Source organism: Heptranchias perlo, chromosome 40 (assembly GCF_035084215.1).
Source record: "Heptranchias perlo isolate sHepPer1 chromosome 40, sHepPer1.hap1, whole genome shotgun sequence".
Taxonomy (NCBI): domain Eukaryota; kingdom Metazoa; phylum Chordata; class Chondrichthyes; order Hexanchiformes; family Hexanchidae; genus Heptranchias; species Heptranchias perlo.
This window is the reverse complement of record NC_090364.1, coordinates 8,736,375-8,763,547: the sequence shown is the minus strand read 5'-3', so window position 1 is coordinate 8,763,547 and position 27,173 is coordinate 8,736,375. Positions and strand designations below refer to the sequence as shown.

The 27,173-nt window shown below is 43.9% G+C and overlaps 1 protein-coding gene across 2 annotated transcripts in view; it reads right to left on the bottom strand.

Annotated features, from left to right (window-relative positions):
- The window catches only part of LOC137305658 (ras-related C3 botulinum toxin substrate 1-like), a 51,675-nt gene extending 26,198 nt beyond the window's left edge, over positions 1-25,477 (bottom strand). The window contains exon 1 of one of the 2 annotated variants that reach the window (XM_067974549.1): positions 25,270-25,477. In XM_067974549.1, coding sequence (XP_067830650.1) covers positions 25,270-25,304 — 35 coding nt within the window. In that variant the 5' untranslated portion in view covers positions 25,305-25,477. Of the gene's footprint in view, positions 1-11,126; positions 11,216-25,269 lie in introns of those variants that run through there. The other variant, XM_067974548.1, reaches the window with a different exon arrangement.
- Between the last annotated feature and the right edge of the window lie 1,696 nt (positions 25,478-27,173).

Here is a 27,173-nt window from a genome sequence, read left to right as displayed (position 1 = left end):
GTCACTTTGACAAGTGTGGATTAATTAGGGAAAGCCAGCATGGATTTGTTAAAGGCAAATTGTGTTTAACGACCTAATAGAGTTTTTTGACGAGGTAACAGAGGGTAGATAAGGGCAATGCATTTGATGTGGTGTATATGGACTTTCAAAAGGCACTTGATAAAGTGCCACATGGTAGGCTTATCATCAAGATTGCGGCCCATGAAATAAAGGGGGCAGCAGCAACATGGATACAGAATTGGCTAAGGGACAGCAAACAGACACTCGTGGTGAACAGTTGTTTTTTGGACTGGAAGGAGGTGTACAGTGGTGTTCCCCAGGGGGCGGTGCTGGGACCACTGCTTTTCTTGATATATATTAATGACTTGGGTGTACAGGGCACAATTTCCAAATTTGCAGATGACACAAAACTTGGAAGGATAGTGAACAGTGAGGAGGATAGTGATAGACTGCAAGAGGATGTAGACAGGCTGGTGGCATGGGCGGACACGTGGTGAATGAAATTTAACGCAGATTGATGCCTCTCCACGTTCTTCCTACTGAAATGTAATATAAATTAGAGGGCACAACTCAAAGGGGTACAGGAACAGAGATCTGGGGGTACATGTACACAAATCATTGAAGGGGGCAGGGCAGGTTGAGAAAGTGGTTAAAAAAGCATATGGGATCTTGGGCTTTATAAATAGAGGCAAGAGTACAAAAGCAAGGAAGTCATGATGAACCTTTATTAAAACACTGGTTTGGCCACAACTGCAGCATTGTGTCCAGTTCTGGGCACCGCACTTTAGGTGAAGGCCTTAGAGGGTGCAGAAGAGATTTACTAGAATGATTCCAGGGATGAGGGACTTCAGTTACGTGGACAGACTGGAGAAGCTGAGGTTGTTCTCCTTGGAACAGAAACGGTTGTGAGGAGATGTGATCGAGATGTTCAAAATCACAAAGGGTCTAGACCGAGTAGATAGAGAGAAACTGTTCCCACTGGCAGAAGGGTCAAGGACCAGAGGACATAGATTTAAGGTGATTGGCAAAAGAACCAAAAGGCGACATGAGGAAAAACTTTTATGATCTGGAATGCACTGCCCGAGGGAGCGGTGGAGGCAGATTCAGCCATGGCCTTCAAAAAGGAACTGGATAGGTACTTGAAAGGAAAAAAATTTGCAGGGCTACGGGGATAGGGCGGGGGAGTGGTGGAAATCTGGAACTTGAGGCTGTTGAGGCTGGGGATCAACTGAATATTTTGAGACAGAGATTGATAATATCTTTGCCCATCAAAAATCTTAAGGGTTATGGAACCAAGGCGGGAAGATGGAGTTAAAATATTGATCAACCATGATTTAATCGAATGGCAGAACAGGCTCAAGGGGCTGAATGGTCTACTCTTGTTCCTACGTTCCTCACCTGCATCAATTTTTCCCTCCTCCTACAATCTACATGCTTTTAAACTCCAGCTTGGGAGTCGCTGAATTGTTATTTTCTGATTTACTTGGTCTTATCGCTTACCCTTTTTGATCTTGGATGTGTCCTGCACCATAGGCCTTAACCCTTCACCTAGGTTTCTCAAACAGTTTAGAAGAAGGATATTCCCCAATTTGAAATCACTTGCCTTAAAAAAAAGTGCCATCCAAGTTACCACTGGTCTGAATGTTAGAAATCAAGAATGCAGGTTCACTTCACTGTCTAGACTCTTGCCTGGAAAACATCTCTAGCAAGATAATCGAAGGCTGCATTTATACTGTGCCTTTAACATGGAACAAGTCACTTTACAGGAGGAGGAGGAAAAAGACAGGAACAAAAAGAAAAATATATAAAGAGAACAGACAGACAATAAGCTATAGTGTGCTAGTTAAGAGATGACTGAAAGCTTTGGTAAGAAGATGGGTTTGAGGAGGGATAGTGCCTGAGCAAAGAGAACCATTTACAACGTTGACTAGCACGGGAGCCAGGTCAGATGGTTGAATGGTCAGGAGATCAAGGGAGCAGGTGTTGGGTCTCTTGGAAGAGATGAGCTTAGAAAGGGAAGAGAGGGGAAGGAACAATGGGAGGGAGGGTGGGAAAAGAAACTTGAGTGTCATGAAAACCAGAGGTAGGTAAGGGCTGGAGCTGCAGGGGGGGGGGGGGGGGGGGAGGAAAGAGAGAGAGAGGCAAAGGGAGCTACGTGAATGGCCTCAAATCTTAGAGATGAAGAAATCCATGAACTCTTCACATTTGGTACTGAAGGAGACAGTGGAGTCTGGGAAAGGGGTTTGAGGAGACAGTTCATCTTAGGGAAAAAGACAGCCGGTTGTCCTTGCCCTCCAGGATGACCCAAGAGTAGGAGGAGAGCGAGATATGGTCACGTGCAACATGGTTCAGCCAGGTCTGGCGATGAATGATTAGACCAGTCATGTGTCAGATGATCTGAAGTTTGCATCCCTCAGACTTAAGGGTGTGAAGATGGGGTCTGTACTCTTAGGGGGGTGAGGGGAGAAAAAACGAGAGGCAGCAAACGATTTGTTGGGAGTGTGTTAAGCTGAGCATGTCAACAGCGGTAGAAGCGTCATTATGGGTGGAGAGCTAGAGGAGAGGGAGGTGGCAAATGGAAGACAATGCAAGGGATAAGTTGAACCCATCAATAGCAAAAAAGATGGAGAGCCAGGAGGAGAGAGTTTAAAGTGCAACACCCTTTAGATTTGGGAGGGGAGGAGGCGGGGGGGGGGGGGGGGGGGGGGGGGGGGGGAGGGAAGTGGGAGGAAAGAAAGATCCCACTGGTTTCACCTTGAGGCTTAAGCTATTTACTCGTTTCAGTAGTTCAACCTCTAAAGCAAACTTTGCATTGTAATTATTAGAGGCAGCTTTACTCAGTTGCCAAGATTTTCTTGATGTAACTTGGCAACAGGATTAATCGACAGAAATTAATTGGTGTTTATATATTTATGAGAACAGCAACAGATACCAAGGCTTCCAGTTATAACACTTGCTCAGGGTATATTTGCTATTAATCCCAAGAGTCCCATCCAGACCAGCCATTAACTCAAAATTAGTCACCATTCTGTTTAGGAAAAAAAGAGACAAACTTCCTAATAAAATTGACATATAACAGTGATATATCAGAGAACTCAATGAAGGCGGAGTGTCTATATCACACACACCTAAGAGAGCGACAGAAAGCGGATTTATGTCCTGCACAACTGGAAAACTTTAGGAAACTGTTTGTTATTACAGTAACGTGTCTGTTAAACAGGAAAGGCAGGGAAACAGAGGGTGCAGCCCAGTCATGCTAAGATAACCTTGCCCTGGGAGCACACAGTCACTGCAGCCTCAGTAATCTTTGCCCAGCAAGGAAAAAAAAAATTTTTTAAAAGGAAGGGATTATTGCAGGAATTAAATTTAAAATGGACACTGGCGTTAGAGTTTTGTTTTAAAAAAGGTAAAACGATTGATTCGAGAACACTGTGCTAGATGAAACCCTGCATCGGCTGGTAGCCAGGATACGACTGCCACATCACTGGGTGCATTTTTTTTTAAAAAGAAAAAGGACAAGAGGAGGCCACTTAGCCCTTTGAAGCTGATTCCTCTGGTACCCTAACTCACTCCTCTTCGTATTCAGTTGAATTTGGGATGTTTTATCCTGCCGGGCAGATTACTTTAAACATTTAGCACTGAGTGAGGCAGCTCTATCCAGTATTAATTAAGTTTACATGTCCCTAATTTAAATTTAGGCCCTTTGGCTTTACTTTCCTGTGTACTTTGAAATAATATTCTGGGTTTTGCTCATCTCTACTGTTTAATATTTTACGTAGCTCAATGTGCCAACCTTCCCTTTAACTTCCTTCTTTCTAGAGAGAGGGAGTACAGCTAGACCTTCACCAACCTTTACTCAACAACTCAGGCTCTTCACATTTGGGATCAGATTTCGTCTTCTCTGCACCTTTCCCAATCGCTTCACCATTGGCAGCCATGCCTTCAGTTGCCTGGGCCCAAAGCTCTGGAATTCGCTCCCTAAACCTCTGGCCCTCTCCTTTAAGATGCTCCATAAAACTCTTTGACCACGCTTTTGGTCGCCTGTCCTGATGGCGCCTTAATAAAAAAACAGAAAATGCTGGAAGAGCTCAGCAAGTGAGGCAGCATCTGTGGAAAAATGAACGTTTTAGGTCGAAGGCCTTTCGACAGAAAGCACACAGTTCTGACGGATGGTCTTCGACCCGAAACATTATCCGTTTCTTTCTCCACAAACCCTGCCTCACTTGCCGAGCTTCTCCAGCATTTTCTGTTTTTATTTCAGATTGCCAGCATCCGCAGCATTTTGCTTCGCTATCTCCTTATGTGGCTCGGTGTCAAATTTTGTTTGAAAATTGCTCCTGTGAAGCACCTTGGGACGTTTTACTACGTTAAGGCACTGTATAAATGCAAATTGTTGTTGTACGATGACCAAAATTGAAGAATAGTCCAAACATGCTCTGCTCTGTCCAGGATGTGGAGATGCCGGTGATGGACTGGGGTGGACAAATGTAAGGAGTCTTACAACACCAGGTTATAGTCCAACAGATTTATTTAAAATCACAAGCTTTCAGAGGCTTCCTCCTTAGTCAGGTGAGTGTGACTCACCTGACGAAGGAGGAAGCCTCCGAAAGCTTGTGATTTTAAATAAATCTGTTGGACTATAACCTGGTGTTGTAAGACTCCTTACATCTGCTCTGTCCAGAGCATTGTAAAACCTTAGCGCTCTGCACATACTCTACTATTCTGGCTATATAGCACAGCATTTTGACTGCTTCTCCACATAACTGGACAAGTCATCATTTCCCAGTCTCTCCCAAAATCTCCGTGCTAATTCAAATCCACACACTGTATATTTGAAGCATTATTTAACATTTCTGAAGTGTTAAATCTCATTTTGCTTCCTCAGTTGCATAATGGTCTACATTTTCCTAAAAGTGTTTTAGCCATATCTTGTGTCAAGTACATTCCCTGTTTTAATGCCTAGAAATTTGATAAATTTACATTTGGTTTCAACATCCAGGTCACTTGTACAGATTAGAAGCCGTAATCCAACTACTGACCTGCATGACTCCACACTACAACTCCCTTCACTCAGACATTGCTCAACAATATTCATTACTTATTTTTTTGACACCAGCTTTATATGCAGTTCCTTGTTCTGCCCCAAATTCCTGTGGCTTTAGACGGAGTTCCATATGAAAGGCTTCTGATCGAAGTAGTTTTATTATAAAAGTTTTTCATGTGGGCTTTTGTCCAAAGCATTTTTAAAGTCCAAAGTAATTTCAGACAACTTCCATTATCTACTTTATATGCAGAGACTAGAGAAGCTGGGATTGTTCTCCTTCGAGCAGAGAAGGTTAAAGGGCGATCTAATAGATGTGTTCAAAATTGAGGGGACTTGGAGGAAATAAGGCAAAACTGTTTCCACTGGCAGGCGGGTCAGTAACCAGAGGACACAGATTTAAGATAATTGGCAAAAAAAACCAGAGGGGAAGGCGATGAGAATTTTTTTTAAATGCAGCAAGTTGTTATGATCTGGAATGCACTGCCTGAAAGGGTGGCGAAACAGAATAGTAACTTTCAAAAAGGGAATTGGATAAATACTTGAAAAGAAAAAAATTTGCAGGACTATGGGAAAGGGCTCGAGTGTAGGACTAATTGGATAGCTCTTGTAAAGAGATGGCACAGGCACGATGGACCGAATGGCCGCCTCCTGTGCTCTGCAGCTTCCTCAAACATGTTGAGGATGGCAATACCTCCCCATCAAAATCAATCTACTATAGATCATCTCCAAGCCTAATGGGGTGTGCTACAATACACAGCTGTAACTTTCCATGCTGCAAGTGGAGGCAATGTATGAACGTGTCAATTTTCTCCTCTCGACTGATACTGGAGCACTGGAATGTTATCGCAGATAAGGAGCGAGACAGATAAGGCTTAGCAACAAGACACCAAATTTGGATTTGGTGGGGGGGCGGTGTAGTTAATACAAAAGAATGTGTCAAAATGCAAGAGGCTATTAATAAACTTGCAGAATGGGCGTGTAATTGGCAAATGAATGTCAATATAGATAAGTGTGAGGTGGTGCATTTTGGTAGGAAGAATAAGGAGGCCACATACTGCTTGGATGATAAGAGTCTAAATGGGATAGAGGAGCAAAGGGTACAGATAAATAAATCACTGAAAGTAGCGACATAAACTAGGCAAAAATCAAGCACTAGGGTTCATTTCTAGAATTGAAAAGCAAAGAAGTAATGTTAAACTTGTATAGAACCTTGGTTAGACCACACTTGGAGTAGTGGGAACAGTTCTGGTCTCCATATTATAGAAAGGATATAGAGGCGTTGGAAAGGGTGCAAAAAAGATTCACAAAGGATGATACCAGAACAGAGGATATCCTTATCAGGAAAGGCTGAACTGACTGGGACTCTTCTCCAGAAAAGAGAAGGCTGAGATGTGACTTAAAAAAATTTGTTCATGGGATGTGGGCATCGCTGGCGAGGCCAGCATTTACTGCCCATCCCTCATTGCTGAGAATGTGGTGGCGGTGAGCCACCTTCTTGAACCACTACAGTCCGTGTGGTGAAGGTTCTCCTACAGTATCGTTAGGTAGGGAGTTCCAGGATTTTGACCCGGCGACGATATATTTCCAAGTTCGGATGGTGTGTGACTTGGAGGGGGAACGTGCAGGTGGTGTTGTTCCCATGTGCCCGCTGCCCTTATCCTTCTAGGTGGCAGAGGTCGTGGATTTGGGAGGTGCTGTCTTAGAAGCCTTGGTGAGTTGCTGCAGTGCATCCTGTGGATGGTCTGATAGAGGTCTTTAAGGCAATGATAGGGTCCGACAGGGTAGACGTAGAGAAAATGTTCCCACTTGTGGGGGTTGGGGAGTCCAAAACTAGGTCATAAATATAAAATATAGTCGCTAATAGGAAATTCAGGAGAAACTTCTTTACCCAAAGTGTGGTGAGAATGTGGAACGTGCTATCACAACGAGTAGTCAAGGCAATGACATAGATGCATTTAAGGGGAAGTTAGATAAGCACATTAGGGAGAAAGGAATAGAAGAGTATCCAGATAGGGTTAGACAAAGAAGAAAGGGAGGAGTCTTGTGTGGAGCATAAACGCTGGTACAGACCAGTTGGGCCGAATGGCCTGTTTCTGTGCTGTAGTTTTGATGTAACTCTATGCAAGACAAACTGAACTAACGCAGACATCTTGTATACATTCTTTAAATCAACACTTCAGAGTTTGTCTCCCCCACTCCCCCAGATTTACGAAAGGTAAGGAATGTCAAGCAATTTTAACAACTATGATTGTTCATATAAAATCCTAAAATGTTGAATTGAAAAAAATACTCGTGAAACAGATTTAAAATGACAACAGCACAACACAGTCTTTCAGGCTGGATACAAGCAAAACATTTAAAAATAAATTATTCTGGAGTTTATGCTCAAAAACAGCCAAGACCAAGGTGATCTCTGTTCTCTTGAGTCTGAAAATAACAAGGTTAGGTGGCACCAAACCACATCCCCATCAGCAGAAACTCTTGTGCTTCAAGTGTAGGAGGGTTGGAACTGCAAAGCATGGCAAAGGTCAAGGAGAGCACCAGAAATGGGTTTGTATTAAAAAAAAAATCAGGAAGGACAATTAGGAGGTTAGGAAGTTTTTTTTTAAATGTTAATTTGTTCTTGGGGTGTGGCCAACACTGGCAAGGCCATCCCTGGGTGCCCTGAAGGCATCAAGTGCCAACCACAGTGTGGAGCCAGCGACACGAGTAGGCCAGCCTGGATAATGGCAACAAGTTCCCTTCCTTGAAGTTCACCAACGAACCACAGGTTACTATGACAATCTGACACCTTTCATGGGTCAGTTTCCAGATGCCAACTCACAAATTACCAGATTTATTGAATACAATTTCACAACTTGCAGTGTGGGGATTTGAACTCATGACCCCTGGGTTTCCAGCCCAGTGCCATAGCCAGTAGACTACTGTACCCAAAAGCTTGAAAAGATGGGCTTTCAGAAGGTTCCTTGCATTTTGCATTTATATAGCACCTTTAACATAGTAAAACATCCCAAGGCACTTCACAGGTGCGTAATCAGACAAAATATGACGTCGAGCCACATAAGGGGATATTAGGACAGGTGACCAAAAACTTGGTCAAAGAGGTAGGTTTTAAAGGAGCGTCTTAAAAGGAGGAGAGTGTGGTAGAGAGTTCAGGGAGGAAATTCCAGAGCTTAGGACCTAGACGGCTGAAGGCATAGCTGCCAAGGGTGGAGTGAAGGAAATTGGGGATGCGGAAGAGGCGAGAATTGGAGGAGCATTGAGCTCAGGGTTGTAGGAGGTTACAGAGATAGGGAGGGCCAAGGCCATGGAGGGATTTGAACACAAGAATCAGAATTTTAAATTCGAGGCATTGCTGGACATGAGCCAATGTAGGTCGGCAAGCACAGGGGTGATGGGTGTACGGGAGTTCAGAGGTTAAAAAGCCATCGATGCATCTTACATAATGTTCTTTCACTAGTACTGACAGAGTGCTGCATTGTCAGGGGTGCTGTCTTTTTGATGAGATGATAAAACTCTGCCTGCTCAGGTGGCCAGAAGAGATTCCATGGCACTATTCGACAAACAACAGGGAAGTTTTCCCATTGTCCTTGGCAACATCTGTCCCTCAACTAATACCACCAACAGACTAACCGGTCAGCCATTCATTTGCTGCTTGTGGGACTTTGCTGTGCACATATGGACAGTCTTTGACTGCACTGCAAAAGTAATCCACTGGTTGTAAAGCATTTTGAACATCCAGGGGGATGCGATAAGGTGCTATATAAATGAATGTTCTCTTTCTCGTTAAAGATTAGCTTTAACACAGAGGGAACTCATGTCCATTCAATCTGCAGTAAAAAATCTTCCATGAAATCCAACATTAAAAAAAACTACATTGATAATTTCCCCAAGCAGCAGTAAGCAGTTTGACATTTAATGTGCAACAGACTTGTTAAGTTGTAAACGGCTGCTCTCAGCTACATGGAATTTTTTTTTGTTGTTGAAACCAGTTTCTTTTAAGTGTGGGTTGAACGATATAAACTTTTCTAATCTAGATAAGGAAGGAGGGGGAGAGGAACCCTGTGTGTTTTTGAACAAACACTGTTTGAAGCCATCCAATTTTTCTTTCACAAGGGTACTTGGGAAAAAGGGAACATTTTGATTTCTTTGGAATGTTGCATTGTGCCACATATAATTGGTGAGCTGGTAGCATCCTATAGCCCTTTACTGTTTTAGTGGAAAAGCACCCTAGTGTCCATGTTAAGCACTGTTTCTTCACACTGAAATACAATTCAGTCAGAGTTGAATCAATTTGGGCCAATGCATCCTGCATAACTTTAGTGTTCGTGTGAAGCCAAACCACCTTTGCACCAATGCCAATCTTGTACTGTAAACGCACCCTTACTTAACAGGGCCATTTCTACTTGAGCATAAGCTTGAAAGACTAGCTTTTAGACCCTGGAGGATTCATGCAGATTCCAGATAACCAAACCCAGTACTAATCCATCAGTAGTTTTTCTAAAAAGGACCAAACCCATTCACTCACCCCTATGATATACAATTGCAGACAATAAATCATTGATACATGATTAATGATATTCCAATTGGATGCCACAGAAACTAACCAAGGTATTCCAACTGTGTCACTTTATAAAAAAAGGTGGGGAGGAAGTAAAGTAATGGGTGAATGTCCAAACAAATTTAAATTAAAAAGCTAGAAAAAGAGGTGGAAAAAGTGGGGTGGAGGGACTTAGGGAGACAAAGTTGGAAACACACAGCAGGCTGAGCAGGAGAGAGAAAACACAGAACATCCCAATTCCATTACTAACTTGTTTACCTTCCCCTTCTTCAGAGCTGGAAGATGTCAAAACACCAACCTGTCCCTTCTCTTGACAAATGCTGACCGAGGAAACGCACAGCAAGTCTATTTGTATGGCAATGAAAGGTTGCTGCCACATTAAGTATCTGCCACTGGATATCACTAGCACATTTACAAAATACTGGATCATACAAGCTTCAAAACACAATAAAAAGGGACCTAGTTTGTTGAAGTCAATAAAAGGCATCTGCTCTAATGTAGCACTGATCCAAAGACTAGACGGTCAGTCAGTCACCAGTCAACTGATGCACATTTGCTTTCAGAACCTCTAGTCAAGGCAGGGGGAAAGTGAACCATGATTTCAGCCCCTGATGACTCCAATTGAATGTGTCCCTGTGAGGACATCAGATGAGGACAGGATTGGTCTCGACTGTAATGCCCCTTCCCAATCAATTAGCTTCCAGTTGCTCGGTGTTGAAAATTATGCACGAGGAGCGGTCACTTCGGCAAACAGTGCTCCTCCATATGTACCTTCAGGAGAAAATTGGAAGGGGAAAGAAAGATCCTTAGCTACAAAACACAATAGCCCCTTTCTTTAGTCCCAATCATTGACTCCTGAAAATTGAACATGAGAATCATAGTGGATTCCTGGTTTTGAAATCAGAGGTAAATGGACCAAACATACTTCCTATTGCCCCTCCCAAGGCGAACAGTGCTGTTTGACGGACATATAGAGTCTATGAAGAAGTTAATATCCAAGCTTGCAGTTTCTAGATGAGCTCATTTGGAATGGGCAAACATCCAGAAGGTATTTTTCAACCAGCGTTTCCCCATCTTTTACGAAGAAGGAAACAGAAACGCAGAGAACCTCGTCACAGCAAAGAGCTCAAACTTAAATCAGGGCTCTCAGATGACCCACTTGTACTGGTCAAAACTGCTTCAATTAGGAGTGCAGTGGAATGTTTCCCCGCTTACATTGATTGCAGAGCAGATCTCGGCAGCAGCGACTGCGCAGGCACGATCTTGGAGTTGATTAAGAGTTGGGATGGTGCCAATTATCTGGCCAAGGGCCTACTAGATGTCAGAGGTCCAGGTCAGTACAGGGTGGCAATAGGAACATCTGCAGTGCCCAGACAAAATGGCAGCATCCAATACTGCCAGTACAGGGGGGGAAAAGAAAAAAAAACTTAGTGGTTCTCCATGTATCCCAGCAGTGTCACAATCAAGGCAGGCTTCAGACTGGTGGCAGTGCTGCAATATAAATGCAGCAAATGCACTAACCTCAACTCAGCAATGTATCCACAGTGTGCACAGTTGATTCCAATTTGCCCACCAGCCAAAGAACTCCTCAACATTCACTTCACCAATCTCATGAAAAAAAATATTCTCCGAGTTCTTTCAACCACTCTGCAAATCTTTATTTTTTTTCACCTCAGGTCAATTCCTTTTCTGTGCAGTCCAAGAAGTCAAAGGCTGCTCTTGGCAAAGTATTCATTTATTTCCTGTTGGTCTGATTCCAGTCCAGCTATGTTATTTGCTCATTTCTAGTCAACCCAGTAATTACCAGCAGGACCATAACACTAGCATGCCAGACGCAACACAATTGAGACTAAAGCCACGGAAGATGCACTAATCGAGTATGTTCAAAGCTCTGTATAAACAAGCACTTCCTGTGTCACACTTACTATAAAACAGTTTATACTTTGTTGATACCCCTATCGTTATAAAGCAGGATCGCCTCTGACTCATCGTGAGCAATGCCATGAGGGGGTACATCTGCTAGTATTCCAGTTATTGGCTGTATAGATATGCAAATATGAATCGTTCCACTCACCATTTCCACCACTGGAGGACATCCACCAGTATATTTTTTTTAAATGTAGGCTACTGTTAACAAATAAAAAAAATCCTGATTTTAAGGTGGGGGGTGGGGGAAGTGGGCAGCACGCTCGGGGATGATCTTAACTGCCAGGCCTCATTTCCATACATTTTCTCAATGACCCGCCTGAACCTGGCCAGATCCACTCCCTGGCCAGTGGGCGGCAGGGGGCAATAGCCGAGGGCCCGCAGGATCAGTCCCCAGCAGTCAAATAAGTGCTGTTGGGTGGAGGGGGGGGGAAAATGAGGGAGCAGCTGGTGGCAAGGGAGGCCCAAGGCTTCCTTGTGGAGCACTCCTGGTCCACAAGGACATCTGGGCCTCTTTTGGCCCACGGTCCCCATCCCTCCCGACAGGTGTGGCCTGATGGGGGGGGGGGGGGGGGGAGAGCAGTGACTGCTTCCCTAACTCAAGCCTCCAACTAAGATTGCGGGTCTTGGCCCGATGACATGGTTGAGCCCCAATCGGCATATTTAAAGAAGGACCCCCGCAGGTTAACTTTGGGACACGGCGAGAAGGCAGCAAGTTCCCAGGGGGTAAGTCGCTGTCCCAAGATACACACAGGTGCAACAATCCCAGTTTCGAGATACTCAAGTCTCAGCAGGCCAAACTTTGCTGCAACTGCATTTGTAGGTGAGCCTCTGTACTTTCCCCAAACAGAATTCATCTGTCTTGGCAACAATGAAGAGCCACTTTGATCCTGGATTTGGTCTGTTACTTTTGCCCCAGATATTTGAGCTGCGCATAGTTCCCTCATCACACAATCCCTTGGGGAAAGGGGCAGAATCTCACTTTTGCCACTCACTGTAAACCAGAACAGTAGTTAGGAATATTTATAGTGTCAGGGGCACGACCGACCGAAAACCCATTTAAAACATACAGAGCCCTGTCTACTCACAGGAGCATGTGTAGGTTTTCTAAAAATTTAATTGTTCTCAGGATGTGGGCAATGCTGGCAAGACCATATTTATTGCCAAGCCATGGTTGCCCCAACTAGCGATTGCCTGTACAACTGAGTGGCTTCCTAGGCCACATCAGAGGGCATTAAAAGTCAACCACACATTGCGGGCTAGTGTCACGTGTAGGCCAGGCCAGCAGATGACAGGTTTCCCTTCCTCGAACAGCAGCGAGCTGGGTTTTAAAATGACAATCTTTGAATGGGGTGGGAGGGGAGGGGTGAGGCAAGGTTAAGGATTGGGGAGGCCGTGCCTGGGAGGGAAGAGTCGTTGGCCCTGGGGTGTGTCGTCAGGAATTCTGCCATCTGCAGGTGGCCTCAACTGAACGGTAGAACCATACAGTGCACATCACACTTCTAAACAGAAGTGCGCAAGACTTGATGGGTCTGCATACAAGCCTACATTCTGTTTGGCTGCCGTCAGTGTGGAATTGATCGGCATGTGAACAGGTTGGTGATTGGTTCCACACAACTCCCACTGATGCTACACTGCAACCAGCTGACAGAAGGCGGGCTTGAATTGCAAGTCTGGTCGCACAAATGAAAAGACGGTCACAAGAGGGTCGAATGATTTTCCGACATAACAGGGTCCCCTGTAGGGAGCACTGTAGGAGTTAGGACGCCTCGTGCCCTGCACCTGTCGGAAACTTTTGAAACGTCACACGACAAAAAAAAAAACACAATCACAGCTTCCTGTAAAACGAGAGAGCTGTCAAGCGTTCAGAACTGGTGCACAGAAAGTTCGTCAGCTGAAGAAATTCACCTGGCGAAGGGTTTTCGGATCACACTCAGTACCAATCATCCATACGCCCCACTTTCTTTCAGGCCTCAGCCCTTCCTCCCATAGTATCCTTTGCTGGAATCATAACATCAGGAATCAGCTTTGAAAGAATTCTTCATCATCTCAACTCAATGGGTGGGGGCATAACGTTTGCAGAGTTTTCCAATCACCCCTGAATTCCCCTTGTCCGAATATTCTACACTAGTTCCTCCCTGTTCCGAGGGTTCTGACTTATGCTAAGGAACAGTGCCATCCATCCCAGTGCCTCACCCTAGTGACCGTTATTCATTCGTGAGTGGAGACCAAACAGACCTTTCAACCATGGAGAAGCCAGAAGGAAACCAGGGATGAGGAGCTTTCGTTATTAGAAATCCAGAGAAACTGAACCTTATTTGCTCTAATAAAAAAAAGGCTAAGAGGAGATCCGACAGAAGCGTTCAAAATTAATGAGAATTTTTGACAAAGTAAATCAGGTAAAACTATTTCCATTGGCAGCCGTAGCTCAGTGGGTAGCACTCTTACCTCGGAGTCAGAAAGTTGTGGGCTCAAGCCTCACGCCAGAGACTTGAACACCAAAATCTAGGCTGGCACTCCAATGCACTATTGAGGGAGTGCTGCACTGTCGGAGGTGCCATCTTTCGGATGAGCCATTAAAACTGAGGATCCATCTACTCTCTCTGGTGGACATAAAAGATCCCACACCACTACTCCAACGAAGAGCAGGGGGGTTCTCCCTGACGTCCTAACCAAAATTTATCCCTCAACCAACATCACGAACAGATTATCTGCTCATTATCACATTGCTGTGCGCAAATTGGCTGCCGCATTTCCTACATTAAAACAGTGACTATACTTCAAAAGTACTTCACTGGCTGTAAAGCGCTTTGGGATGCCCTGAGGTCATGAAAGGTGCTCTATAAATGCAAATCTCTTTTTCTTTCAGTGAGTCACTAACTAGAGGGCATTAATTCAAGGAGAGAGAGAGAGAGAGAGAGAGAGAGAGAGAGAGATTAGAAATTTTTTCAAAGCAAAGAATATTTTAGGACCCAACAGCAACAATGGTGGAAGCAGAATCTATAATAACTTTTACAAGTATATGAAAAAGAAAATTTTGAAATGGACTGTTCTTTGAGAGAGCCAGCACAGATACAATGAGCCAACTGGTCTTCTATGCTGTAATAACAGTGTGGCCTCTCAAGGTCTTTAAAATTATGAAGAGGTTTGATAGGGTAGAGAGAAGATGTTTCCACGTGAGGAAATCCAACACAAGGGGCCATGAGTATACGACAGTCACTAATACATCCAATAAGGAATTCAGGAGAAACTTCTCTACCTGCAGAGTGGCTAGAATGTGGAACTTGCTGCCACGAGGAGTAGTTGAGGTGAACAGTATTGATGTACTTATCTAGCTTCCATTTCAATGCATGAGGAAGAAAGGAATAGAAGGATATGCTGATGAGATGAGAGGATGGGAGGAGGCTCATGTGTAGCATAAACACTGGCACGGACCAGTTGGGCCGAACGGCCTGTTTTTGTGCTGTAAATTCTGTTAGTTCTATGTAATATGTAACATTCTATGACTCATTTCAGCCACCATCTTCAAACAGCAATGCAATGGAAGTATGATTGTCATTACTACTGCAGGGACAATGCTAAGCCTCAAGTCAACGGGATTATGAGTTCTTTTTTGTTTCCTTCCTCATAATTCACACAATCCCTAACGCCAAATGTAAAATTAACCAGCTTCAGGCTCAGGCAAGCATTGGCCTGACAGGCAGCACGCCACGTAACCACACAGAACTGATCCTCGGCCAAAACAAAAAAGCAGTCGGATTTGGAAAAGGATATTGAACTGAGCGCCTGAAGGTTTGCAAAGGGATTTATTCTGCTGTCAGCAGCAGAACCCAACAGCTGTAATCCCAACTGCCATTTACATCTGGAAAAGTATAAACTAACACCAGCCTACACAGAATAGGCTTTAGAAGGGTATCGCTTTTTAGTTTGACTACCACAGTGGTGGCACATGCAGCGCACACACACAAACCCAGATCTATAATCAACACACCACCTTAGAAAACATCTTGCATTCATCAAGGAAGCTATTTATATTTAGCAATATAGTTAGAAAGAAAGAATTTGCATTTATATAGCACCTTTCACGACCTCAAGATGTTCCACCACGCTTCACAGCCAATGAAGTACTTTTGAAGTGTAGTCAGTTATAATGTAGTTAACACGGCAGCCAATTTGCGCACAGCAAGCTCCCATAAACAGCAACGTGATAATGACCAGATAATCTGATTTTTTTTTTCCCCCCCCCAAAAGTGATGTTTGGTTGAGGGATAAATAATGGCCATGACAGTTAGCGAGTCCCTTTAATCTGTTCCCAAAATGTATTTTAATCCTAATCCTAATCCTAACGTTTCCACTCGTTCACACAGGCCGTCCAGAGCCCCGAGTGAGATTACCCAATCTATAGCCGAACTGATAACATTTTCGGTCTCGGGGCCCACTGGGAACTGAGTGAATTGTGATTTTTTTTTTTTTAAAAACACACCCAGCAGACTAGAGGATATTTCGGCCTCTCAATCTAGTCCAGATTCTAAGGCCGGTCCTCGGAAGTGAAAAGACGGTGTTCATCGAGTTCCCTCCCCACAAATAACAGTCAGATAAGAACAAGACATTCCAAACACTTCATTCTTTGCGGGCGAGAGATGGCAGAATCTGACATACAAGATTAAACAAGCGTTTGTGTGCCATCTAGATATAGGGGCGGGGCTAAATTCCAGATTTCATGGGAATTTTTTTTGCAAAAAAAAAAAGTCAATCTGCAATGCGTTTGGCAAAGTTTATTTTCATACACTCCTCCCCCTCTCCTCAACTTTCCTCCCCTTAACAGTGGCATCACATAAAAGTCAACACCACTTAAGTATTTAATGGTCTTAAGTGACTTCCAGTTATGTGAAGAGATCGGAGAAGCTGGGATTGTTCTCCTTCGAGCAGAGAAGGAAAAGGAGGGGGACCCAATAGAGGCATTCAAAATTATGAGGGGTTTTGATAGTTTCTCCCTACATGCTCCGTTTCCTCTGTATCCAGAGGTCATAGGTTTAAAATAATCAAAAGAACTAGAGGGGAAATAAGAAGATTTCCCCCCCCCCCCCCTCCAACAGAGGGTTGTTAAGATCTGAAACGCACTACCTGAAAGGGTGGTGGAAGCAGATTGGGGAAAAAGCTGGGGTGTGGAACTAAATTGGATAGCTCTTTCAGAGAGCTGGCACGGGCATGACAGGCCGAATGGCCTCCTTCTGTGCTGTAAGATTCTATCATTCCAAGTGCCTGAAAATATTTCAGATGAGAGATGCTACAGCAACTGTTGGTGTCCATGGAACCCAAGTGGCTGTTCATTACATGTGAGCATTGACAGCAAGGCTTTTTCACCACAGAGAGCGTTACAGCTCAGCCCGATTCTGTGTTCAAGCAATATCCAGAAATTCCCATTTCCCACTGCACAGGAAATCGGGAATGGGAACGCTGTTTGACTTGACTGAAGCGAATTGTAATGTCCACCCCACCCCACAGCCAATATCAGCTAACACAGAACAGACCCCAGGATTAACCTAGGTCCACCTGGCCTGTCGCACTCAATTAAACATTACACATTGCATTTACCCAAATGAGTCATCGGGGCGCTCCTTTAAAAAGAATCAGTGGCTGGAAGGAATGATGGTTGAGGCCAGGACATTGAACTCGAGCACTGCTTGAAAGGGTGCTGAAAGCAGATTCAATAGTACCTTTCAAAAGGGAATGGGATATGTACGTGAAAAGGAAAAATTTGCAGGGCTATGGGGAAAAAAAAGAGCAGGGGGAGTGGAACTAATTAGATGGCTCTTTCAAAGAGTCGACACAGGCACAATGGGCCGAATAGCTTCCTTCTGAGCTATAACATTCTATGTAAACAATCTTACAACACCAAGTTTACATTTGTCAACCCCAGTCCATCACCGGCATCTCCACATCATAAGATTCTATGTAATGGGAAAACAGTAGGTTGGGTATTTTGGAACGATGAGATCAAATGACCTTCTTCCTCCAAGCTTACCTTGTGAAAAACCCTTTCTGACACTAGGTCATACACTGGAATGCACGTATTATATGCCAGTGTGTACTTAACATCATGAAGTGCAACGTTGCCACAAACATCACCCAGTAGTAGGACATGCCAACTCTAAGACTGTCCTGATTTCAGAACTTTCCACTGAGGTTTTATTAACCCAAACAAACAGAGTGGGGGACAGAAGCAGATCAATCTTTAGAAAAAAAATACATTTAAATCCCAACGAGTTCAAATCAGAATTATTTTTCTTTTCAAAAAGGTTTTATTGAGTGCAGTACGAGCAGCAAGTGATGTAGCATCTAATCTGAATGACAGTTATTGGCAGGAAATATAAACACACTACCCTCATCCTTTACGAGATAGATCACCATCTACACAAACCTCTTCTATCCTCCTCTCACCCGAGTCAAAATGGTTTTACTAGTGAGCACTCTGAGGATATGACTATTACAGCCATCTGTGCAACACACTATTGCTTTTAATCAGGTTCAACCTGATATTACAGCAAAAAAAATAGGGAGTAAACCTGCATTAGTTTTTAAGCCCCACCAGATAAGCACACAGCCTGCCAGGAAATGAGCACTTCCGTTCAGACTGAGGTGCTGGGTTGCTTGCTGCCCTGTGCGGTTTGAGTTCTCATATTGCTGGGTGAAAAAAGACAGACTTGCATTTATATAGCGCCTTTCACAACCTCGGGACCTCCCAAAGCACTTTACAGCCAATTAAGTATTTTATGAAGTGTAGCCACTGTTTAATATAGGAAACGCCAGCAGCCAATTTACACACAGCAAGCTCCCACAAACAGCAATGTGATAATGACCAGGTAATCTGTTTTAGTGATGTTGGTTGAGGGATAAATATTGGCCAGGACACCAGGGAGAACTCCCCTGCTCTTCCGCAAAACAGCGCTGTGGGAAATTTTACGTCCACCTGAGAGCAGACGGGGTCTCGGTCGAACGTCTCATCCAAAAGACGGCACTTCCGACAATGCAGCACTCCCTCAGTACAGTACTGGAGTGTCAGCCTAGATCATGTGCTCACGTCTCTGGAGTTGGGCTTGAACCCACAACCTTCAGGATCAGAGGCGAGAGTGTTACCACTGAGACACGGCTGACACCTACAAAAATGAAAACGGAGGAATAAATTTACATTAACATACTTGCCATTTCTGAGCTGAAATGTGATCTTGTGCTACTCAGGCACCTAGAGTAGTAAACCCCATGACAGTTCCTGGTTGAAATCAGCCAACTCAGCACAGCCTGAGGATCAAATCCAGAACCTTTCTGGTCTATCTGCCTCAGTTCCACACCATTGGGATTAACTAAGACACATGACATTGTTTTAAAAAAAAGTCCTAACTAACCTAATTAAACCCCAAAGAATATTGGAAGACATGTGACACTTGAAATGAACAGGTCTCTTACTCCCCCTCTCCCCCCAACCCCGCCCCTTCCCACCACAGAAAGAATCAATTCCTGTAACTACTTCTAGTTTAGAAGATTTGAGAACTGAAAGTAACAGTTTCTCAGTTGCTTTTTATTCCCATAGTGCAAGGGGAAGATAAATACCTTTTTCAATAGCATTAACCTATATTTAGATGTGTGGACAACCCAGGTTCTAGACATTACTAGTCTGGATATTTCACAACCTTTTTTTTGGCATTAAATATGACATCTCAACTTGTACGGCATTTCAGAGGAAAAATTTTATTCGAGTCAACAAGCAATTTGGCACCATTAAGAGAGAGTTTTCAACTTAACCAGTAAATGTTCAGGTGCTACAGCGAAATACAGTGAAGGTGGATTAAACCCATTTCCTAACTCAAATTTGACCACATGACCCACTTATATACAACCACCATATTGACCACTCTCTGACTGAAGCATGCAACACAGTTAAACTAAACTGTGTAAGGGAGCATTTACTAATGCTGGTCATCCAGCGACAAAGGGCCTGAAGTCTTCAGCGAGGGAATGGGCAGCAAGTTTACCCAGTGAGCATTATTGCCAGAGATCGGGGAGGCCCCAGATTCTGAGCCAAGTGAGCCGATCTCAGCTGGGGAACTACAAAAGGGGCCTCAGGACGCCTGGGTGAGGGAGGGCAAAAACTGGCCATGGTCCTGCTCCTGATCATTATTATTTTTTTTTATTCGTTCACGGGATGTGGGCGTCGCTGGCAAGGCCGGCATTTATTGCCCATCCCTAATTGCCCTCAAGAAGGTGGTGGTGAGCCGCCTTCTTGAACCGCTGCAGTCTGTGTGGTGACGGTTCTCCCACAGTGCTGTTAGGAAGGGAGTTCCAGGATTTTGACCCAGCGACGATGAAGGAACGGCGATATATTTCCAAGTCGGGATGGTGTGTGACTTGGAGGGGAACGTGCAGGTGGTGTTGTTCCCATGCGCCTGCTGCCCTTGTCCTTCTAGGTGGTAGAGGTCGCGGGTTTGGGAGGTGCTGTCGAAGAAGCCTTGGCGAGTTGCTGCAGTGCATCCTGTGGATGGTGCACACTGCAGCCACAGTGCGCCGGTGGTGAAGGGAGTGAATGTTTAGGGTGGTGGATGGGGTGCCAATCAAGCGGGCTGCTTTATCTTGGATGATGTCGAGCTTCTTGAGTGTTGTTGGAGCTGCGCTCATCCAGGCAAGTGGAGAGTATTCCATCACACTCCTGACTTGTGCCTTGTAGATGGTGAAAAGGCTTTGGGGAGTCAGGAGGTGAGTCACTCGCCGCAGAATACCCAGCCTCTGACCTGCTCTTGTAGCCACAGTATTTATGTGACTGGTCCAGTTAAGTTTCTGGTCAATGGTGACCCCCAGGATGTTGATGGTGGGGGATTCGGCGATGGTAATGTCAAGGGGAGGTGGTTAGACTCTCTCTTGTTGGAGATGGTCATTGCCTGGCACTTATCTGGCACGAATGTTACTTGCCACTTATGAGCCCAAGCCTGGATGTTGTCCAGGTCTTGCTGCATGCAGGCTCGGACTGCTTCATTATACAGCGACTGGAAGTCATGCGAGGACCTCTACTGAGCACAGCATCTCGATGTCCCAAGCATATGAGTAGCTTGCCAAATGTTACTGTCAAGGCTCACGTGAATAATGGCCTCTTGGAGAAGGTGTTGGCCTATGGAACTGTATCCAGCATAGTTAGCACAGTCAAACAGGAGAAAACTGATTTTTTTTTTAAAAAGTCTCGAGAGCAACATCAGTGACCAATTCACACCAATCACTGTAGATGTCAAAGCTTAGTCCATGCAGAACAGATGGAAGAGTAAAAGTATGATAAAGATCCCACAAAACTCTTCAAGGAACAGAGATTGCTTCCAGTGTCGTGATCTGTATTCCTCCCTCAACAAATACCACCAGAGATACCCAATTGGATGATCACTCATCTCATTGTTTGCTGGTGCACAAAGTTTGCTGCATTTCCAGTTATAAACAAAAAAAAAAGTCACCATGCTCCAAAAAAAATGTAGTCGTGTGAAGCATTGAGAGAGATATTCCACTGCATGAAAAGGTGCCATACAAAAAAAAGGTAGGATTTATTTTCTTTGTTAAGAACTATTGCGATTTTCAGGCTACAAAGATTCTTCCTCCCCTTGGGTTACAGAATTATTACAGATTCTTCAACACTACTCTTTGACTTGGGCAACACACAGGATATTGGGCAGACGGCATGGGGTTAAGAGACAGTATTGCAGTTGAGATGCACATGACATCCAACTATGAAAGTGGTTTATTCATCCTCCCGAGTCATGAAATTCCACTAATGCCCATAATTCTCGAACAACAATTTTCTTTTTAAATACTTTACAGGTTTTATAGCTCGTTGAAGGCTGCTTCTTTCAACGACACATTAAAACAGTCCTGAACGTTGCAAGTCTTCGCAAGATACTGGACTGTGATGCAAGAACTCACAGGATATTGCAGGTGGTGAATTACTGAGGAAGTCAACCATCTCTATGTAAAACATGATCTGACAAACTAAACTGAATCTGAAGAAACTAGGGTGAGCTTAGTCAGACTTTAAACTGGCTACTGTGCAAGGTACTAAGAGCGTTCTTTTCCCCCCAGGGTCCTGCATCATCACCTCCAGAGTCTCGAAAGTCGTCCTCCTCCTCCTCCTCTATATGCTGCCGCTTGGCGAATCAGCCCCAGACAATGGGGTCAGCTGCTACATGTACGATGATGACACTGGGCTTTATTCCTCCACCACCTATGTTAAAAAGGTGCTAAATATAGATGCACGATACTGTTGCTGTGTCTGAAGTCTTTGCAACAATGGATCAAGACATTTTAAGGATCTTAAAGCCCTTAAAATTAAGACCAAATGGATTTTTGGAAAAGGGCCCAAAGCAGATTATAATCTGATCATCTAAGCAGTGTTTCTGGGTACAGAGTGTCCCTGCAGGGTCGAGGATCTGTACCATCTTTATGAAAGTTTCATGCAATCAATTTTTTCCATTATTTGTGTTATTTAAATTGCTATTAGACACTTGTTAGAGAAACAACTGTAGGAGTACATGACAACATGGGTGCCGACAAAGAATCATAGAATGAGGCACAGAAGGAGGCCATTCGGCCTATCATGCCTGTGCTAGCTCTTTGAAAGTGAACATGAACCATGTCACCAAGGCCTCCGGTCATGACATTGGCCTGTCTGACATACAGTCGTGGATGAGTCTCAACAACTTCTGGCTAAACACTGGGAAGATTTAAGCCATCGTCTTCGGTCTCCACTACAAACACCTTTACTCTCACCACTAACTCCATCCTCTTCCCTAGTCGCTGTCGCAGGCTTAACCAGTCTGTGCACAACCTTGTCGCCCTGTTCAACCCATACCCTCTCCATCACAAAGACCGTCTACTATCACCCCACCTCTGAAGTTCATATCCATTCTGGTCACCTTCAGACTCGATCAATCCAACACCCTTCTTACACTGCCATCCTCCACCCAGCCCATAAACTCGAGCACATCTGATATTCTGCTTCCTGTATCACATCCTGCACCAAGTCCTGCTCACCCATCACTCCCACCCTCACTGACCTACATTGGCTCCCGGTCCCCCAATGCCTCAAATTTATCATTTTTAATCCTGGTGTGTAAATCCCTCCATGGTCTCAGCTATCCCTTTCTCTGTAACCTCTTCCAGCCTACAATCTCCCCATTCCTCTGATTACAGCCTCCCCTCCCTTTGTTGTGCTTAAGACCAACTCTCTGGAGCACCTCCCCAAACCCCTCCGACTCTCCATCCCCTTCTCCTCCTGTAAAACCCATCTCATTTGACCAAACTTTTTGTCACCCCTTCCTAATCTCTTTACTTGGTTCAGCATCCATTTTCCTCATGCCAATGTGAAGCACCTTGGGACATTTTTCCATGTTAAAAAGGGGCTAAATATAAATGCAAGATGCTGCTGCTGTGTCTGAAGTCTTTGCAGCAGGTAGATCAAGACATTAGGGATCTTAAAGACCTTAAAATTAAGACTAAAATGGATTTTTTGGAAAAGGGCCAAATACAGATTACAATTTGATCATCTAAGCAGCACTTCTGGGTACTGACTGCCCCTGCAGGGCCAAGGATCTGTACCATTTTTATGAAAAAGAGTCATGCAATCAATATTTTCCATTATTTGCGCTATTTAAAAATAGCTATCAGACATTCATTAGAGAAACTACAGTACAGTACATGGTGACATGGGTGCTGAAATATAGAATGATACAGCACAGAAGGACGCCATTCAGCCCATCGTGCCTGTGCCAGCTCTTTGAAAGTGAATACGAACCATGATTTATCACCAAGGCCTCAGGTCTTCACACTGGTTTAAGTAATTTTGGGGGGGGGGGGGGGGGGTGTCACTTCCTAGTAAGAAGAATCACAAATCCAATATCCTGGGTACCCTCTCACATCTCTGCTCAAGGACAACATGAGTGTTGGCAGGGGCCCCAAAAAGAACGTAACGTAGCAACATGTCCCTCATGGGAACAGGGGCTGGGGGAAATTATTCTTTCCACCCCCACAAGTAATAAGGTTCAAAAGCAAGCAAGAACAATAATTACAGTTAGTTAAACTTTTCCAAACAGATTATTCAGTTTCAGTTTGTCGATCAAAGGAATCAGAGGCATCAAAATGGTACAATTTCTAGATTCATTCTAAGCATAACCATTGGACCAAATCAACACCAGGCCAGTCCAATTACATCTAACAGCCAGACTGGCCCTCAGTCACCCAGTTCATAAACCGGGGACCATAGGCAATGCTCAATATTTGTCCTAATACCACAACAAACTCACTAATACCTGAACTGAATGCAACAGGTTGGGGGCTCGGTGTTTTTTTTGTGGGGGTGAGGAACAGGGAGGAGGTAGGTTGCAAAGAGGTCTACTTGGATCCCCAGCCAATAAATCTATGCACACTGATCAATTAAAAAAAGAACTTGCATTTATATAGCACATTTCACAACCTCGGGATGCCCCAAAGCACTTCACAGAAAATTTAAGTACTTTTCTGAAGTGTAGTCACCAGTGTAATGTAGGGAACACAGCAGCCAATTTTCCACATAGCAAGGTCCCACAAACAACAATGTAATAACTACCAAATAATCTGTTTTATGGTGATGTTTGATCAAGGGATGAATGTTGGCCAGGACACCAGGGTAGGACTCCCCTGCTCTTCTTTGAAAGTGCCATGGGATAGTTTACATCCATCTGAATCACTCGTTCAGGACGCCTCCAGGAATCACAGGTGGCTTCTTTTGCTCAGATCTACAGTTGCCCTGTGATGATTTTAATTTCTCTCATCAGGTCACACCTAAATAAAATTTAAAGGTCCCTGCAGCTAAAGAGTGTAAAAGACACCTGCCACATCTTCCTCAGTCCATCCTCAAATAGCACCTCAGGCTAACCAAAACCTTTTTAAGGCAGAGTTTCAAACATGCTTAGGCATAATGAAATTAGTTTACTTCTAGGAAAATCAATGAGTAACAAGACAGAAGGGCGATAGCGTCACAATCCCAGGTACGTCAATAAAGAACAACGGGCCAAAACCCCAAACTGGTACCATACTTTCCCACATGCATGGCACACACAAATATAGGCAAATATATTAGCACTTGGAAAATTTAATACAAGATAACACAGAACTTTTAAACCAGTTAGAATTAAATTATGTCCCCATGAAATGTCAGTCACACTTATAAAAAGTTGTAATTTATACAATTTTTAAAAAACTTTTAGAATATCACACAAGAACTTTGAAACATACTTAGAAGAGAGCTACAGTCTTTAAATCTGCATTCTGCAATATTTTAATTTTCATTAAAAACACATGGACCATAAAATACAGAGGGACACATGTGGATTATTAGACACAATGAAGGAAAGTGATTTAAGGTCTTTCTATTGTAAGTTTTCATCTTAAAAAAGAACGGGGTAAACTGCACCACTATAACTGTGTTACTAAAGTATTAAAAAATGTCCCCAAAAAAAACTAAGAAAAAGGAAATGAAAGAGGAACTTTTTTTCCTTCCATTTAGTCATTTTCTCCCCCAACATCTCTGTGATGAAAAATTCAAAAGCACATATCGAATGATATGAAGACCGACTTCTCACAAAATCTCAAAACTAAAACTTTTTTTTTTAAAAAAAAAGAGAAACGAAGGAAAAGTTTACTTTAAAAAGTTTGGCGGCTCGCAGTCATTACTCACCCATCCCCCACCACCACACATTTGATGGCTTGCATCTTCCAACTTTGGTAAACTGAGGCTTCGAAGTCTCCCAAGAAGTTAAATTGGCCAAAATATATATTATAGCAGGAGGAAACAAAAAAAAAAAATAAACACAATTGAAAAGATCCCGATGCCACTGCTCAGCTCACTCACAAGCCACCACCCAACCTCTGCGCTGCAGCTTTAACTAGCATGAACCGCCAGTCCCGCCCTCTAACCGCACTGATTGGCCACTGTGTAGCCCGGTCGTCTGTTTATTGCTCGAAATGGGTGTCACTCAAGACCAGCAAGTTTGTCGGTCTCTCCTGTCAATCATCCCCGCCTCTTTCCGTCTCTGATTGGACCGTTCTGCTTGTGGGCGGTGTCAATCTGAGACTGCCACTCCCAAGAAGTTTAACAGCTCGAATTTGCCTGTCATTGGGTTATCTATATATATATATATATATAAAAAAGCACCTGTGAAATCAAACCATCTGTCTGCTTTTATATGTTTCTGTAGAAATATAGAAAATAGGAGCAAGAGTAGGCCATTCGGCCCTTCGGGCCTGCTCTGCCATTCAAAATGATCACGGCTGATCGTCTAACTCAGTACCCTGTTCCTGCTTTTTCCCCCCTATCCCTTGATCCCTTCAGCATTAAGAAATATATCTATCTCCTTCTTGAATGCATCTAATGACTTGGCCTCCACTGCCTTCTGTGGTAGAGAATTCCACAGGTTCACCACCCTCTGAGTGAAGAAATTTCTCCTCATCTCGGTTGTAAATGGCATACCCCATATCCTGAGACTGTGAACCCTGGTTCTGGACTCCCCAACCATCGGGAACATCCTCCCTGCATCTAGTCTGTCTAGTCCTGTTAGAATTTTATATGTTTCGATGAGATCACCTCTCATTCTTCTAAACTCGAGTGAATATAGGCCAAGTCGACCCAATCTCTCCTCATACGTCAGTCCTGCCATCCCAGTAATCAGTCTGGTAAACCTTCGTTGCATTCCCTCCATGGCAAGGACATCCTCAGATAAGGAGACCAAAATTGCACACAATACTCCAGATGTGGTCTCACCAAGGCCCTGTACAACTGCAGTAAGACATCCCTGCTCCTGTACTCAAATCCTCTTGCAATGAAGGCCAACATACCATTCGCCTTCCCAACTGCTTGCTGCACCTGAATGCTCGCTTTCAGCGACTGGTGTACGAGGGCACCCAGGTCTCGTTGCACCTCCCCTTTTCCCAATCTATCACCATTCAGATAATGATCTGTCTTTCTGTTTTTACAACCAAATCTATCTATCTATGTAGAGCCAAAGCGGGTAAATGGAAGTTAAGATACAGATCAGCCATGATCTAATTGAATGGCTGAACAGTCTCGAGGGGCTGAATGGACTCCTCCTGTTCCTATATCACAGGATAATTAAAGATAAAGAAGTCCATTCGGTCCATCTTAGTTCATCCATCCAGAGAGATCCTAACCTCTCCCCATTGCAGCATCCAATTGTTTCTTGAATGATTCCAGGGTTTTCACCTCCACTACTCTCCCTGAAAGTCTATTCCATACATTGATCACTCTTTGTGTGCAGACGAATTTCCTGATATCAATTCTGAGATTACCTTTTACTAGTTTTAACCTGTGACCTCTTGTTCTACTCCTGCAATTTAATGTAAAGTAATATTTTTAGGTTTACTTTCAATGACTTATCTATCTTTCTGCCTGTCTATCAATCTGGATCTATCCACCTATCTCTCTATCCATATAAGAACATAAGAAATAGGAGCAGGAGTAGGCCATACGGCCCCATGAGCCTGCTCCGCCATTCAATCAGATCATGGCTGATCTTCGACCTCAACTCCACTTTCCCGCCCGATCCCCATATCCCTTGATTCTCC